Source organism: Rhineura floridana, chromosome 8 (genome assembly GCF_030035675.1).
Source record: "Rhineura floridana isolate rRhiFlo1 chromosome 8, rRhiFlo1.hap2, whole genome shotgun sequence".
NCBI lineage: Eukaryota > Metazoa > Chordata > Lepidosauria > Squamata > Rhineuridae > Rhineura > Rhineura floridana.
The window spans coordinates 72,502,657-72,519,617 of NC_084487.1; the positions used below are offsets into that span (position 1 = coordinate 72,502,657).

A 16,961-nucleotide genomic window follows, 5' to 3' on the forward strand; every position below is an offset into this window, starting at 1 on the left:
GATGAAAGGAACTGTATAAACAAGAACCATTACTGCCACATACAACCAAATATTCAGATTCATACCTTAACTGTCAGTACTTATCCATTTCAATGTATCCATTAAAATAAAATAAACAGTGATAATATTTTTGTAATGAATCTCTCTCACAGATGACACAACGAGAGTGAAACTTTCAAACGTGGATGATGACCCATGTTCTGATTATATTAATGCAAGCTACATCCCAGTAAGTGATTCCATGCTTCCTTTTTTACCGCCCTCTTAAAAATTAGACATTTGACAGTAATCTAAAGTCAATATCATGTATCTCTAAACTGCCATCCACCTACTCAACCCAACTAAAAAAAGGTACAATAGCTTTTACAATTGGCACCCAATACCTGACATTGTAGTTCATCTTGAAAGCATGTGCATCTTATTTTAAAGCAAAATTAGAAAAGATTACACTGGCAAAGATTACATTGTCATAAATAACAGAACACCCTCAAATCCATAGATCACCAAATAATGTTATATCTATTACAGTCTCTCTACCACACACATCCTTTCATCTGGTCACTAATGCTTGTATTTGTATTTTTCTAAGTCAAATTTATTTCCATAAGCTAGACCAGTGTTCTTCAAACTTGTGTCCCCCAGTGTTGTTGGACTGCAGCTCCCATCATCTCCAGACAGCTTAGCCAATGGTCAGGGATGGTGGGAGTTGTAGTCCAGCAATATCTGGGAGGGGCAAAGTTGAAGAGCACTAAGCTAGATTGTTGTGAACATTCAGAGTTAAGACTTTCATTCTGTCATCTATTGTAAATATGTTTTTGAACATTCCAGAATAGCTTGATGAGTTGGATGGATAACTTTCTTGCCATGACTTTCCAGTTTAGGATATTATTTTTGTTATTAATCATCCCCTTCCTCCTAGGGGCATAATGCTTCTCCCTACCCCATTTTATTCTCCCAATAACCCTGTGAGGTAGGAGAGATAGTGACTGGTGGTTCAACATCACTCAGTGAATCTGACAGCTGAAGGGAATTTGAACCTTTTACCTAGTACAGTCTTTGCCAGCCTGGGGTTTTCCAGATGTTTGGGACTTACAATTACCATCATTCCTGGCCATTGCCTATGCGGGCTGGAGTTGGAGGGAACTGTAGTGCAAAACATCTGGAGGGCACCAGGTTGGCAAAGATTGATCTAGTACAATATAGATAATCTGCACAATAAATACCCCTCAACAATATTCAGATTGTTAAGTAAAATGGACTTACACAACATAAACATTTTCCTTGGAAAGAATCAGTGGATGGGCTTTGCTTATAATCTGGGCCAGGGTGATTGTTTTGTTTTAATTCCAAAATCATTCACTCTTATTTACCTGGAGCTACTTATTCTTCAGGCATCTTTTATAGATAAACTTGTTCTCTCCTTGCAGCATTCCATATGTTGCCTTTGTGTGAGATGATCTGAGGGAGCTGGCAAGGGGATTGGCTTGTGAGAATGATCTTGTTTTATGACATATTGATTGGAGTAGAGTGCCTTTGATCCCTTTTGGCCTTGTGATTCAGTACACTGACACATTCATACTTCTCTTCTCCAATCACCTTTTTTCTCCTAAGCACTCCAGCAGACTTTAGCCCTGTGCTTTAAAGCCAGTTATTCAGGAAAGATGCTTCTGGTTACTATGGCACTATCTAAACTAATCGTAGGTTTCTAAATTGGCAGGGCAATAATTTTCGTAGGGAATACATTGCAACTCAAGGACCTCTGCCTGGCACAAAGGATGATTTCTGGAAAATGGCATGGGAACAGAATGTTCACAATGTTGTCATGGTAACCCAGTGTGTTGAGAAGGGTCGGGTGAGTAAACAGCATTCCTGTTTCTTGATTACATATATGTATCTATGTCTCACACAAGCACTGAGATAACTCAACCATGTTCAGGACCTGTTGCATTCCACACTATACAAGGATAGACCTGCAGAAGAAATCCCACTAGCCTTCTGGCTTGGAGCCATTAGTCCTCCACTGGCAGATCAGTGTGCTGATGTGATCATCTTCCAGAAGGAAGGCAGGGTGTGGATCAGTGATGCCACTGGTGCATAGGGCAGCTGTTGTTTTAATGTGGAATTGCCATTCCTTGTCCCATTAAAAATGAGTGACATGACAGAAGTTATGTGTCATGGTATCTGTTGAAGCGTGGCTTATGTTGCTTACAGTGGAAGAACAATGTGTGGGCAGTACTAAAAGCACCCTAACGTTTTGCAATTGTAATTTGCATCCTGATCAAATCTGTGCTATGCTTCTAGAAGAGGATACGTCATGATAATTATTGCCATCTATGTGTGCAATTTTATATAAATTGCTGAGCCTTGTAAGAGATAAAGAATCATGTTTTGTCATGTTTGTTTATTGGTTACCAAAGGGGTTGTGCCTACAAAGCAGGCTCTTCTTTGTTTCTGCAGGTGAAATGTGACCACTACTGGCCCTTTGACCAGGACTCCTTATATTACGGAGACTTAATTGTCCAGATGTTATCTGAGTCAGTGCTCCCAGAATGGACAATAAGAGAGTTTAAGGTTTGCAGTGTAAGTATAATATAACTATTTTAACAAGCTTTCTACACAATAAAGTCACACTAGTAGAGACTGAATGTTAGCTATCTGGTTCCTTGTGGCACCAGGTTCCCAAGATTCCTTGGGGAAGGGCCGTAGCTCAGTGGTAGAGGATCTGCTTTGCATGCGGAGGGTCCCAGGTTCAATCCCTGGCCTACCTGGGTAGGGCTGGGAGGGAACCCTGCCTGAAACCCTGGAGAGCCGCTGCCAGTCAGCGTAGACAGTACTGAGGCAATGGTCTGACTCAGTATAAGGAACCCTCCTATGTTTCTTCTGCTTCCGAAGTAAAAAGAAACTCAGGCACCAATCCTGTTCTTGTTTACCTGTCAGTAAGCCTCCCTGAACTAAATGGAAGTTATTTCTGAGTAGGCTTCTATTGGACTGCTCTGTGGAAGCTGTTTCTCACACTGTACGTAAACCACTTTGAGGTCACTCATGACAAAAGCAGTATATAAGCTCAAATAAATAAACTGCTGTTCAATGGCATGAGATTATGTTTGTGTATTGAAAAGGCATGCAAATATTTTGCTGTAGTCACAGGCATAGCATGGAGCATCCAACTTCCAGTGAGGTCTCTGAACTTTCAAATCTGACTAGTGTGTGGTGCAATATGACCTAGCTCCTGCCGTGTCATAAACTTCAGTATACCTACCAATCTGCCAGATCCTTCTCAAGGTTTTTATATTTGCTGGTTTGACTGAGAGATATTTGCACTTTTTTTAAAAAAAAAGACAAAAGCGGCATCCCTTATTTGTACAGTGTAATAACCTGTCCTCTGATACTCAGCAGAGAGACATTTGATGTATATTTTCTGCTTTCTGTGTCTAAGTTTTCCCTCTGCATTTAATTGGCCTTATAGGAAGAACAGCTTGATTCTTCTAGGCTTATTCGTCAGTTCCATTACACTGTGTGGCCAGACCATGGTGTACCAGAAACCACTCAGTCCCTTATCCAGTTTGTGAGAACTGTACGAGATTATATCAATCGAACACCTTGTGCTGGACCAACCATAGTACACTGCAGGTATGCAGGACAACAGAGCTTTGAAGAATGGGGTGGGGCAGGACAGAAAGTATTTGCCCCTACTTTGTTTTCAAACTTCATTGAGGAGTTATGACTTCCGATGGTCAACTGACAGCTTAAGTCTTCTCCAAGTATAGAATGTAGCTGCCATGACATCATTCTTCCAAAAGTGGCCAATGGAAGGCTCGGAGAAGTTGTCCAGCTTCTCTTTCAAATAAAACATAAAGGCTTCAATAGTCTGAATTGAAAAGATGAAAATGAATATGAATTATGGCTCAGCTTGAGTGACCTGTATATAATAATGGCAAGAAAGTGAAGAAAACTGGAGATGCACTGTTTCCATTTTCTTTTTCAGTGCTGGAGTTGGTAGAACAGGCACGTTTATTGCACTGGATCGAATTCTTCAACAATTGGACTCGAAAGATTCTGTGGACATTTATGAGGCAGTGCATGATCTGAGGCTTCATAGGGTTCATATGGTTCAGACAGAGGTAAGCCTTAGGATGTCATTATTATAATATTACAATAACTAGATACCTCAAGCTAACAATTTAAGTGTTTCATTCACATCAATATATAAAATTCACACTTCCTGACCCTGTAGCTCCCTAGCCCATAGTTCCTCAACGTCCAAAGTTCTACGGCCTCTTCACTCCTTTCCTGACAACAGGACAGTCTCTCCTGATTTTGTGTGAGGTTCTTGTACTGTAGCACCAATTTCACCTTGGCCTTTCCTCTATTTCATGACTCCTCCACTCCTTTTGCCATCAGACCTCTGACTCAACCCATCCTTCCCTGAAGCCCTCTCTGAACCCAGTCTGCTAGTGCATTCCCCCACCCCCTTCCTATCAACAGAACTAAGGCCCTAGGCCCTGTGTGAAGTTTTTCCAAATCTTCTTTCTCCTTGTACCCGCTTTTCCTTAATGCCATACCTTCTTTGGCACCCTTTGTCTTAGTCTCCTGCCTCCTTCACCCAGCCTCCTCTCAAATTGCTGGTTCTTCATTCAAGAGGAGTAGGTCAGGTAGGAAGGTAGTCTCTAAAATCTTCCACAGTCGAGAGAGAGAGTGCAGTAACTCAGAATTAGAAAGTAGCTCCTTATGTCGGTGTAACTAGCGTAAAGAAACTAGGGATGGGTGAGAAATTTGATTCAGTTCACATTTCAAGGCAAATCTATGAAACTAGTGCTTTCCAAAACAATATGAGAACTGAAACACAGCCATCCTTCAAAATGTATTCACATTTTGCAATGCAGTTCGCCAACCAATGTTTACAAAAATGCATATGTTATGGGAAAATGTGCATAAAAATGAATATCAAAACTGCCTACAAGATGAGTTTATTAGGAGAAATTTGCACTAAAATGTTGGTGACTTTTTTGAGGATTTTTTTAAGTTTGCAAATCGCTGCAGAAATATGGAGAACTGAATTTAAGATTGGAAAAATGAGAAACTGAGCAAACCGAAACTGACAGATCTTACCGTCCCTAAAACAAACCAAGCATGAGTTGTCTAGACTCTGTTCTAAATCTTAAGCATACCCCCCATCATGTCCCCAAGAATGGGGGGGGGTGAACAATAGACAAAACCAGGGGTTGTATGCCAAGAATCCTTCTCTGTGAGCTAAGAAAAAGATGCCAAGTACAACTAAGAAAGAGGGACAAACTGCATATTACATTAAATTCATTGTGTGGCTTTGCATATTTATTTTTTCTAACTTAAATATCAGTTACTGGAAGCCCTAATCAGGATTGGAGCAGGGTTTTTTAACGCTTTCTTCCTACAGTGTGATCTCAATGGGGGAGAAATTGACTCCACCCCCGTACCACAGTCCAGCAAAGCACATAAACCAAATTACACATTTATTGTAATGAGTACTTTGTTTATTTTATTTATTCGATTTGCTAACTGCCCTTGATTGGTTAGGATCCTAGGGCAGCATTTAAACAATTAACTAAACAAAACCATTTGAAGTACATAATCAGTACTTTAAACAATAATCCACCTTAATTTGTTCAGCCCAGGAAGAGTAGCTGAAGAGAAGACTTGGCTGCCATCCTTCCCTTGAGTAGAACAGAAATTCACTGGTAAATCCAGAATTTCCCTGTCTTTGCCTACTGAATCCTCTGTCCTTCAGTTGCCCTGCCTCTCTGGGCTCCCTGTTTCTTAGCTTCTTGCCCCCAACTCAAATTGCAAGTCTTAAAGACCAAAGCAGACAATATGTTAGCTGTGTCTCTATGTCCTTAAGACTTCTTTTGATCAGGTGCCCCTATGCACCCAATTTTTTTTAAAACACACTCACAAACTGCTAGCAAGGGACCGCCTAATCAAAAGATTAGGATCCTAGGAGGGGGCTAGGGGGCTTTAACTCCTTGTTCTCTGCTATGATCTCAATTTGGATTGATTCACACACACACACACACACACACACACACACAGTGTGCCAGTAATTAACAAAGGAAGAAAAAGTTCTCCTTTAAAGATTTTTTTTCTGCCCTATGCAAATTGCTGCTGCAGGGGTGGAGGGACAATCTGAATTAAGACCATAGCAATTTGTTAAAGCCCATTATTTCCCACACTAGGGTCCTGACACACACACACACACACAAACACACACACACACACACACACACCTCTGTTAGCAATAGGTGTTTAAAAACATCTGCACTTAAGGACACAGATACTGAACTAATGTATCATTAGGCAAATTCCATGCTAGCGATAATTAGGAAAGGTATTGAAAATAAAACAGCCGATATCATAATGCCATTGTATAAATCTATGGTGAGGCCGCATTTGGAATACTGTGTACAGTTCTGGTCGCCTCATCTCAAAAAGGATATTCTAGAGTTGGAAAAGGTTCAGAAGAGGGCAACCAGAATGATCAAGGGGATGGAGCGACTCCCTTACGAGGAAAGGTTGCAGCATTTGGGGCTTTTTAGTTTAGAGAAAAGGCGGGTCAGAGGAGACATGATAGAAGTGTATAAAATTATGCATGGCATTGAGAAAGTATATAGAGAAAAGTTCTTCTCCCTCTCTCATAATACTAGAACTCGTGGACATTCAAAGAAGCTGAATGTTGAAAGATTCAGGACAGACAAAAGGAAGTACTTCTTTACTCAGCGCATAGTTAAACTATGGAATTTGCTCCCACAAGATGCAGTAATGGCCACCAGCTTGGATGGCTTTAAAAGAAGATTAGACAAATTCATGGAGGACAGGGCTATCAATGGCTACTAGCCGTGATGGCTGTGCTGTGCAACCCTAGTCAGAGGCAGCATGCTTCTGAAAACCAGTTGCCGGAAGCCTCAGGAGGGGAGAGTGTTCTTGCACTCGGGTCCTGCTTGCGGGCTTCCCCCAGGCACCTGGTTGGCCACTGTGAGAACAGGATGCTGGACTAGATGGGCCACTGGCCTGATCCAGCAGGCTCTTCTTATGTTCTTATGTTCTTATCATCTAGCTTGGGTTCATCCCTCTTAGTCATCTTGGACCTCATGCATCACCTCCTAAAAGTGCTGAGCTCTCATGTAATGTCTGTGGACTTCAATGGATTGCCAGCCAGCCCTGCCATAACAAAAGCTTGCTTCTACAGCATTGGCATTGCCTACCTTAACTACCTTTATTTCCTATGAGGCTAGCACCACTTTGACAGTGATTTTTCTTCACTTTTCTTAGCTCTTTTTTTGAACACCTTTTGTATTACACAGATGAATGCTGGTACTATAAAACAATCAGTAGCTGCTGCAGCTTAATTACTTAACTTTTCAAAAATGAGGGAAGTGTACTTGCTGCATAACAACAGCCTCAGTAGAAATGCAGCTCTTTCCTATGGGGGATGTTAAAGCAATTTTCGCCAGCTCCAAGAAAGTACCTATTTCACCACCCATTTGTACAGACAGTAATTTACAGGCACTCTGGAAATACTTCAGACAAATAACTAGGGATTCTTTTTTCCCATGGGTGAAAGAGGTTTGATGTTTCAGAGCATTAGGCTTAGTGGGGTAGACAATGGTTCAAAAGATGAGACATGCTTAGGAGCTCTGAGTATGAGTGCTTAGAAAACCATCAAACAGGCAAAGATAAAGAAGGATGTACAGCTGATATAGATACTTATCTGTGAGCTTGTTACCTAGACAAGGACAGAGGAATATGACTTTTCCTGTGTTCTATTTATTTACCAAGCAGGTCTTGCCATCATTCGTTATTATATTTAGAAGGGGAGATTAGTCTTTTGCCAACATGTTGTGTACAAGTGGATAATAAAACAAGATGATCACTATTCTTTTGTTTTTTAAAACAATTTAATCTGGATTTTCTGTGAAAAAACTGACAGTTAAAAAAACGTGTTGCCAATCCATTTGCAATATCTGAATGATCTGTTTGCAGTATTAATCCCCAATCTGGAAGCACCTGCACCATATGCATGCTGATGTTAAGTCCAGGGAAACATACATCTTGCCTCAGTACACCTTCCTCACTAGTAGAGAACAGGAGAGGAAACTAATTGAAGGACAAATAGGGATGGGAAAGCTTTTTAAAAAAACAATATTTCATATGCAGGAAATATTAGGGGGGAAGATGACACAAGTAGTAGCAGAACAGGGAAATGGGATTGTTAAAAGTTCAGTGTTGTAGTAATTTCTTCTTTGGGATCCTGCAATCCTTGATTAGAGTGAGTTCTTCCTGCTTGACTATTGGGAATTCCCCCCCCTCCAACCAGACACAAAGAGAGAGGGACTGTTCTAGCAGTGTCAGAGAATCTTGATTCCTGTTAAATATGTAAGCCTACAGTCATTTACAAATTCCTGTGAGTCTCTCTTACAATATGGAAACAAATGGCCCCTCCAGACTGACGTTTTATTGCAGAAGTTTTCTGCAACATATTCTTGACACAGTAATAGTCTATTAGTGGTAGATTAATTCTGCTTTGGTTTGTCCTGTGATGTTTCCCCAGTGCTACCACACTGTTGTTGTCCTAAGGGGCTACAGTGCAACAAAAGCAGGACAAAAACAAACCAGAATATTTTTGTATAAAATGTTGTGGGATGTCAACAGGAAATAGTGGGATGTGCACTGATTAGAAATCATACAGTGACACCATCCCAAAAATTTAATAGGCACAAACATTATTAAAAGCAGAATCACATGGACCACCCCAATAACATCATTAGCAGAAATCATCATGAAAATGCGATAAAAAGGATGTTTAGAGGGGCCCTCAGGCTGCGTTATGTAGTATTAAGCTTGGTACTATTTGAAAGTGCTGCAGTGTTGTTTCTTGGAACATAATGAAAAATCCAAATGCTTCATAATAAATGAGATGCTTTAATAAACACAAGCACAAAGTTTCAACAGGCAGAGTTGAGAAGCCTCTATTATAATTGGGGAGGGGGAATGTTTCCATGCAGGCAATAAAAATGATTGTGTTGCAAAATTTATGCCTTAATTAGTAGGCTGACATCACTCTAGAAAAATACTGTTACCGTTAAGATAATAAAAATTAATATCCATGCATTAATAATAATTGAATTAAGAGATATTATTCCTTCCAAGTTAGAAAAGTGAACTAATTTATTTTTAAGTAGATTAACAATAATATTCCTGTTATCTGATATAATGGGAGGAGATGGACTGGTGGTTTTGAGTACTTTGATTACTCAAAATTCACCATTATAAGTGTTAGAACTTTATTGTTGGGATTTGGTGACTCACTACTTCTCTCGCTAGGTAGACATTGCAGATCTGCCTAGCATGACCATGGGTTTAATTGTGCTGTGCAGTCAGATAATAACAGTTCAGTTAAACCAGTTCTATGCACAATTAGGACTTCCCCACTTCTGGAGCAAAAGGCCAGGATTTCATAACCAGTTGTGGGCCTGCAAGGACTCACAGGTGGGGGCTGAAATAAATGATGAGAAAATCTTCCACTCCTAATGCTCTGTAGTGGAGTAGCACTACAGAATTCAAGTCCAGGGTGGGAGCCACAATTCTAAACAATCTGTATGTGGGGGGGGAATTAACTTTCTATTCCTTGTTATTTGTGTATAGGAGTTTAGTGGTATGTCCTCCAGCTCCAAGTGTCTTTCCTTGGAGATCCTTTAAATTGTTAGCAATTCTGTCCACTTCACATTTTAAATCATTGGGGTGGGGGGGACTTGGATTAGCAGAACTCCAATCCCAATTATCAAGGCTCAAAAGGCTATCTAAACTATGAAGGAAGCAGATCCCCTAACAATGTGATATTTTAGGTGGTGATTGGTGTCAGGAGAGGTTAGGGGTGAAAGAATCTAACAGCTTTCATCTCTCTGTTAAGAAAATAAGAAGACTCTGCTGGATCAGGTCAATGGCCTATCTAGTCAAGCATCTTGTTCTCATAGCGGCCAACCAAATGCTTGTAGGAAGCCCTGACGATTTCTCATTTTTCCAATCTTAAATTCGCTTTATCCCATTTCTACATACATTCGCACTTTTTTTAAAAAGCTGCATGAACATTTGTATAACAACATTGTGTGCATTTCTCCCAATAGACACACTTTGCCAGGTCCATGCGTTTTTGCAAGCAATTTGCCACTAATACATACATTTTTGTTCACAATATTTGGTTAGAGAACTGAAATGCAAAATACTGAAAAGTGAGAGCTGGAAGAGCTGTATTCCACATATTGGTTCCAAAAGTGCAATTTTGGTTTGCATGCAAACTGAGCAAATACCTTCCCCATCACTAGAAAAGGAACACCTGATGAAACTTTTATTCCTTGGCTAAGCTATCCCTTATTTTGACACTTTCTGTTCATCCTTTGTAGTGCCAGTATGTATATTTACATCAATGTGTGAGAGATGTCTTAAGAGCAAGAAAGCTACGCAGTGAACAAGAAAACCCATTGTTTCCAATATATGAAAATGTGAATCCAGAGTATCACAGAGGTAAGCCTGAATTTAATGAACATTAAGAAATCAATTATAATCATGTCGTTACACTGAACAAGCAAGTATTGTAAATTCTGTGAACATTTTGCCATGGTTTGTGATTTCCCCCTGCCTTGCCTTTGACAGTCTCTGTTCTGGCCTTCATCTGCTTTTTCTTAACTTTTTCTTAGCATCTTCTCCACACTGTGACATTCATTTAATTCACAGAGAGAAATTTCAGCTTCATAGGTGAACATGGCAACTGGCATTGATAGCAAAACAGCCATCTCATTCATTCGGTATAACAAAATTTGCCATTTTGCATGTCAGCACTCAGCTTGGGACTTTTGTTAAGAGAGCTGGCAGTGCATTCTCTTAATGGAGAGTGAATCAGATCATCTACTTGTCATGTGCAGGAAGTTGTACATGGGCTAAAAGGAAAGCAACCATCAAAAGCAAGATGGTTGAGTGCTTTGGCCCTCAATCTCTCATCTTGTTTTTTCTTCTTCTGTTGCTCATGCAGTTTGTTTGAACCAGCTGTTCTCAACTAACAAATATTTATGTTCATGCTGTTATACCCCAGTGTACCGCAACACAGGAGTAAATATTTTTATCTGAACCAGTAGTCCTACGGGAATAGCTTCCTTTCATATGCTTTAGAATAAGAATTTCCCCTTCTTAAGCTATAGCAAAGCAGCCTTTGCTGCCTTTTGAGGTTAAAGGATTTCTGGAGAAGGGAGAATATATTGTGCTAATAAAATACTGGGTGTATTTACTATACCAAGCAAGTGATATTGATAAAAAAATTAACTGGCTTGCTCTTCCATCACCTTTCTTTGCTTGACATTTTGTCCAGTGTGGGAAGCTATAGTGAGAGGATTTATGAAAGCCTTCTTACCACTTTACTGTCACTTTTTTCTTTTCATTTTTTTACAGTGGAGACCTATATAGTAAGCAGTCTTGTGGTGGTGGGCTCACAGAATATTTGAGGATCCTGCGGCTAAACACCAGCAAACGTGGTTTTTTTTTTTTTTGGCTTGTTGACTAATACTGACACCACTAAAAAAAACAGGCTCCATTTAGTTCAGGGGTAGCCAGTGTGGTGCCCTCCAGATGTTCCCATCATCCCTGGCCATTGACCCTGGTGGCTAGGCTGAAGGGAGCTGTAGTCCAAAACATCTGAAGGGCACCATGTTCGCTACACCTGATTTAGATTTTTGCTTGAAGAGATTGATGGAAGTGCTTTTGCAGAAGAAAACAATCAGGATGGAACCTATTGCTTTTTGGGGGGTACAAATTTGTGTCTGCTTCATACCAATTTAACTGCCATGGCTTTCTCCCCAAATGATCCTATGAATTATAATTTGGTGAGATTTCTGTTGATTCCCTGTTAGGAGTTTTGTTTAAAATAGGTATATTCCATCTCTCCAAACCTTGAGTTAACTTATAACGCTAATGAAAGCCATTAAACAGGCATAGTTAATATGATGCCCCCCTAGATGTTGTTGGACTGTTAGGGCTCATCTACACAGTGGTTTAGTGTGTGTTTAGTGCTACTTGGTTCCCCTTGTAATTTGCAGGTTCACATGACATTACTGGCAAACAGAAGCTATCACACAGTTTTCCCCCTGTAAATCCATACTAACCCAATCTGCTGATGATACAAAAAGTTTAGAACAATATAGCTCCACTCCACATGTCTTTGCAGACACTTTGCTTTGATGCTTTTTAGTGGGCGGGTGAATCATCACTTTCAGCTCTTCCCCTTTCTCCACCCACTAACTCTCCCATGAATTCCATTTTGTTTCTGGTGGTTTATCTAGCAACTTCTGACGGCTCTGTCCTCCCCCCTTCACAGTTTGCTGCAGCCCTGCCTTCTTTTCTCTCTTTCTCCCCAAGCAAACTTCCTTCACTCCTTTTCTTTCCTAAAAAATCTAAAGTGGATTTTAAAAAAAGTTGCCTAAAAATATCAATATCAATAGTTTCAGAAAATGTCAATATTGGTATTGACAATATTGATATTTTCAGATAATATTTATGTTGATATTTTTAAAAAGAAAAAAATCAATACTATGTTGATTTGTATTTCCAGCAGGGAAAAATTAACTCAGAAAAAGCAAAAAAGGCAGCAGAGAAAGAGGGGGCAGATTCCATTTCTTTTCAACCTGTAACTTTAGGAAGCAGGAGGAGCAGGAGGGAGTGGAAATACTGCTCAGGTCAAAAAATTTGCACATGTCCAGGAACTGAGCAACTGGAGGGAGTAAAAATGCACAGTTAGAGGGTAGGGCCACAATGAAACAGCAACACAAATCTTTCCCAGAGGAACGCCTACTTGTGTGAATGGAAAACAATGGATTTGAAGTTACCACTGAGCATGAAGTGTGGACCTTGCAAATCTATTACAATGGTAAAAGCTGTGGATTTGCTACAAAGAAATGCTCCCGTGTGGATAAGCACTTACTCTCATCATCCCTGACCGCTGGCCATACTGGCTGGGGCTGATGTGACATAAAGGTGGCTACCCCTGACATAAAAATAAAAATGGAACCTTTGCCATTTTCATAGAACCACAGTTTCCAGAGTTCCTAGGGATAAGGAATGATTTACCCAGTGCAAAGCTGCAATCCTATGCACACATATGGGAGTAAATCCCACCAAACTAAGTAGCATTTGCTTCTGAGTAGACAAGTTTAGAACTGCACTGTTAGTCTGTAGCATATATAACCCTAAATACTCCCACAATCAATGTGGCCACCTTCTTTTCCTCGCAGACCTCCTGTCCTTTAATAGCTGTGTGATAAACACAAATTCAGCAACAATGTTTTTCTTCATCACAATCCCTGCAATTCCAGAAGAAGGATCCTTTCCTGATTTTCTGCTTTTTATGTAGCTTGGGGTTGTTATCTATTCATTTATCTATTTATTTAAAATATTTGTAAGGTAGTGTCCTATCACTGTTAAAGACACAGGAGTCCTGCCAAGAAAAAAATGATGACTATTCTGCCCATTGTTTGAAGGCACAGTTGCCTCTTTCTTATTTTGCATTCAAATGCAATTCTGGTCTCCAGCTATCTATATGACTCTAGTACTTTAATACTTTAATATTTATTTATTTGTTGTTTGATTTATATCCCTCCCGGCAGGAGCCCAGGGCAGCAAACAAAAGGCAAATAAAATTAATATGTTTCATTACTGCCCTGGGCTCCTACTGGGAGGAAAGGCGGGATATAAATTAAATAAATAAATAAATGTACATATTAACTGGTTGACATTGGAAATATGAAAATAAAACCATTCTGTGTTCACTTTCTAACTTCAGTTTTCTTTTGATTTCAGATGCTGTTTATTCAAGACACTAAGGCTCTAACAGATTCCTGCTTTTTGCAGTCATATCTGTTAGCTTTTATAAAAAATAATTTTAAAAAAATATTTTATGCACTACAGAAGTGCCAGACATGTTTGATACTGTGTATAATTTATTGGTCTGGTGAAATTTTATAAAGTATATAATTTAAAAATAATAGATATTGTTGTATATAAATGTACTTTTATATTATGTAAATATGTATTTTATCTATAATTTTATATTATGCTTCAGATAATACTATTTTTCCATGCTAAAGTTATTTTAATGAATTCTTCCCTATAAACTACCTTTTGCTGGATATGGAGCAAGACTTTTAATATGAGGGAAATTTTAACACTACACTACACTACAAAAACTGTTTTAAGCTGTGGTTGGGCAACCTGCACATATCAGTCTAGTAGCCACTCATTGAATGTACGTGATGAATGAAATACACATTCATGTTCCATGCATCCATACACGTCATGTTCTTTAGACTTCTGAAGGTATCAGAGTTTATAGTCATAATTTAGTTCTTAGCCGTAATGATTGTAGAAATAGAACACTAGCATCCTCATGGAAATGGACTGCCTTCAAGTAGATCCCTACTTATGGCAACCCCATGAATAGGGTTTTCATGGTAAGCGGTATTCAGAGGAGGTTTACCATTGCCTCCCTCTGAGGCTAGTCCTCCCCAGCTGGCTAGGGCCTGCTCAGCTTGCCACAGCTGCACAAGTCAGCCCCTTCCTTGTCTGCAACTGCCAGCTGGGGGACAACTGGGCTCCTTGGGACTATGCAGCTTGCCCACGGCTGCACAGGTGGCAGGGAACGTAACCCCTGAGCTACTCACTGTGGGGATGATCTTTAGCTGGCCCTTGACACCCAGGAGACACGAGCGGGGATTTGAACTCACAGACTCTCGACTCCCAGTCAGGCTCTCCTCCCCACTGTGCTATAACAAATTTGCCCTACTCTGATTAAATTAAAAATGGGAAGACTTAATACATGTACATCATTCAACTTCACCATTGTACATTGATTAACTTTTACCCAGTAACATACCTGAATAAATATTTTTGCTGCTGAACTATGAGCATAAAACAAGATCCCTACAGTATTCATTATACTGAAACTTATAAAGATAACACTGAAACTGAAGGGTTGAAGCACTATTTGCCCAGAGATTAGTGTCCATTTTTCAGCATCAGATTAATTTTTAATGTGACATTCTGTAATGAACAAAGTTGCTCAAGTTTAAGAATAGCCAGATGCTTTAATTGACTCACTTTTTAAAAGATGCTGCAATATATTATGTCAATAGAAACAGATGCAGGACATTAAAGTGTTCTGTTGAATAGAACATTGTTGCTAAATGGGACGCTAAGTTGAGATTAATTTGTTTTCATTGGTGACACTAACTTCACATCCTCACTATAAAAGAAACGTGCAGCCTGATCTGAAAAGTGCATGCTGTGAATAAGCACTTCGACAGCACAAATATATAGATACTGGCACTTTAGATGCAAAGGCTGAAATATTCATGCGTTGGATGAGAGACCATCTGATAGAAAAGGCTAGAATTTCTTCAGCCCACTAAAGACATAAAGGCTTCATCCATCCTTCCAACATGTGGAGGGCAAAGGCTCTGTAAACAGAGAGAATGAATTGTAGCCAAGATTTTTGTCACACATTAAAAATACTTTCAGCCTTGCTGTCCTTGACAAATTGCTTTATCTTTCCAAAAAGAGGTGGTAGTGGGATTTTATTAATATTTTTATCCAGCGTGTTTCTGGACACTGTCTACATGGGGAACTCCTGCTGTATTTTATATGCCTCCTTCCTTTCTAACAAGATGCCTGAGGTGATGTACAAAACAAGGCATAACATTTACAGTCAAAAAGCAATACCAGTAAAATCAAATTTAAACCAACAGCTACAGCCCACCCCATGCATTGTCTACCGAGATGTAAGTCCCAGTAAGGTCAATGGGCCTTACTCCCAGGTAAGTGCTTATAGGATTGCAGCCTTAGTGACATAACTAAATGGTGGAAGGCAAGAAGAGAGGCAGCCTGCCAGGCTGTCTTAGGGATACTGTTCCCTACAAAGAAGGGTCTACACAAGGAATAGGAAAGCTGTGGCCTTCCTGGTGCTTTTGGATTACAACTCCCATCATCACTGGCCATTGGCTATCCTAGCTGGGGCTGATGGGAACCAGAGTCCAACAAAATATCTAGAGGGCCATACGTTCCCCATCCCTAACCTACATCCTCTAATGCAATGATGGGGAACCTGTGGCCTTTCAGATGTTCCTGGACTACAGCTCCCTGACCATGTTGTGCTTACTTGACAAGAGGGACATGGTGCAGCACCTCCCCAAATAACCTATGAGGTTATGATGAGAACATTGTATATAGGAAGCAATCCCACCATCATACACATTTAATTTGAGGGCAAAGGCTGATTCATGTGACCTCAAACTGGACCTAAGATTGTGGGTAACTCAAGGCACATAACAGATGGTTGCACAGTGAAGTGGTCATCTCATTGCTTTCATGGAAACTACCATTTTCAATGTATGATGAGCCTCCTAACTTTTTTCTACTCTTATTCAATAACATGAAAAAATACATCAATCAGAATGTTAGGATCAATCAGCTCTAAGATCCCTGCACACTTTTTATAATTTCAGACAGCAATGTGGTCATTGGTAATCCATCTAGTATTTAGTAGCAGTAGTAGCTTGATAAAACCCTTCCAACAGTTCTAGCCCTGAATGAATTCTCCCAGAATATGGGGTTGAATGAAAGCACAGAATGTCAGAGAGGCCCTGCTACACATATGTCAATTATCTCCATAACTGCAGGAAGACACTGGAAGTTCAGCAGGCTTCTGTCATGCTATTGGCTCTGTGTTAAAATCCGGTATCCACAGGATCCGCCTAAAGTGATTGGACACAGATTCACATGAGCAGAAAATCAAAGTTAAATTTAGAATCATTGTCTGTGCTAGGAGAAAGAAACTGGGAGCCACTACAACCCGCTTGTCACCAAGGAGACAGATGGAGCAGATGCTTCTTCATTTT

At 39.9% G+C, this 16,961-nt stretch overlaps 1 protein-coding gene across 4 annotated transcripts in view; it reads left to right on the plus strand.

Annotated features, from left to right (window-relative positions):
* The window catches only part of PTPRB (protein tyrosine phosphatase receptor type B), a 107,950-nt gene extending 93,901 nt beyond the window's left edge, over positions 1–14,049 (plus strand). For all 4 annotated transcript variants that reach the window (XM_061639744.1, XM_061639745.1, XM_061639743.1 and 1 more), the window contains 7 exons: positions 153–229; positions 1,718–1,852; positions 2,458–2,580; positions 3,467–3,630; positions 3,986–4,121; positions 10,431–10,551; positions 13,870–14,049. In XM_061639744.1, the coding sequence (XP_061495728.1) occupies positions 153–229; positions 1,718–1,852; positions 2,458–2,580; positions 3,467–3,630; positions 3,986–4,121; positions 10,431–10,551; positions 13,870–13,892 (779 nt within the window). In that variant the 3' untranslated portion in view covers positions 13,893–14,049. The remainder of the gene's footprint in view (positions 1–152; positions 230–1,717; positions 1,853–2,457; positions 2,581–3,466; positions 3,631–3,985; positions 4,122–10,430; positions 10,552–13,869) is intronic.
* Positions 14,050–16,961: the final 2,912 nt, after the last annotated feature.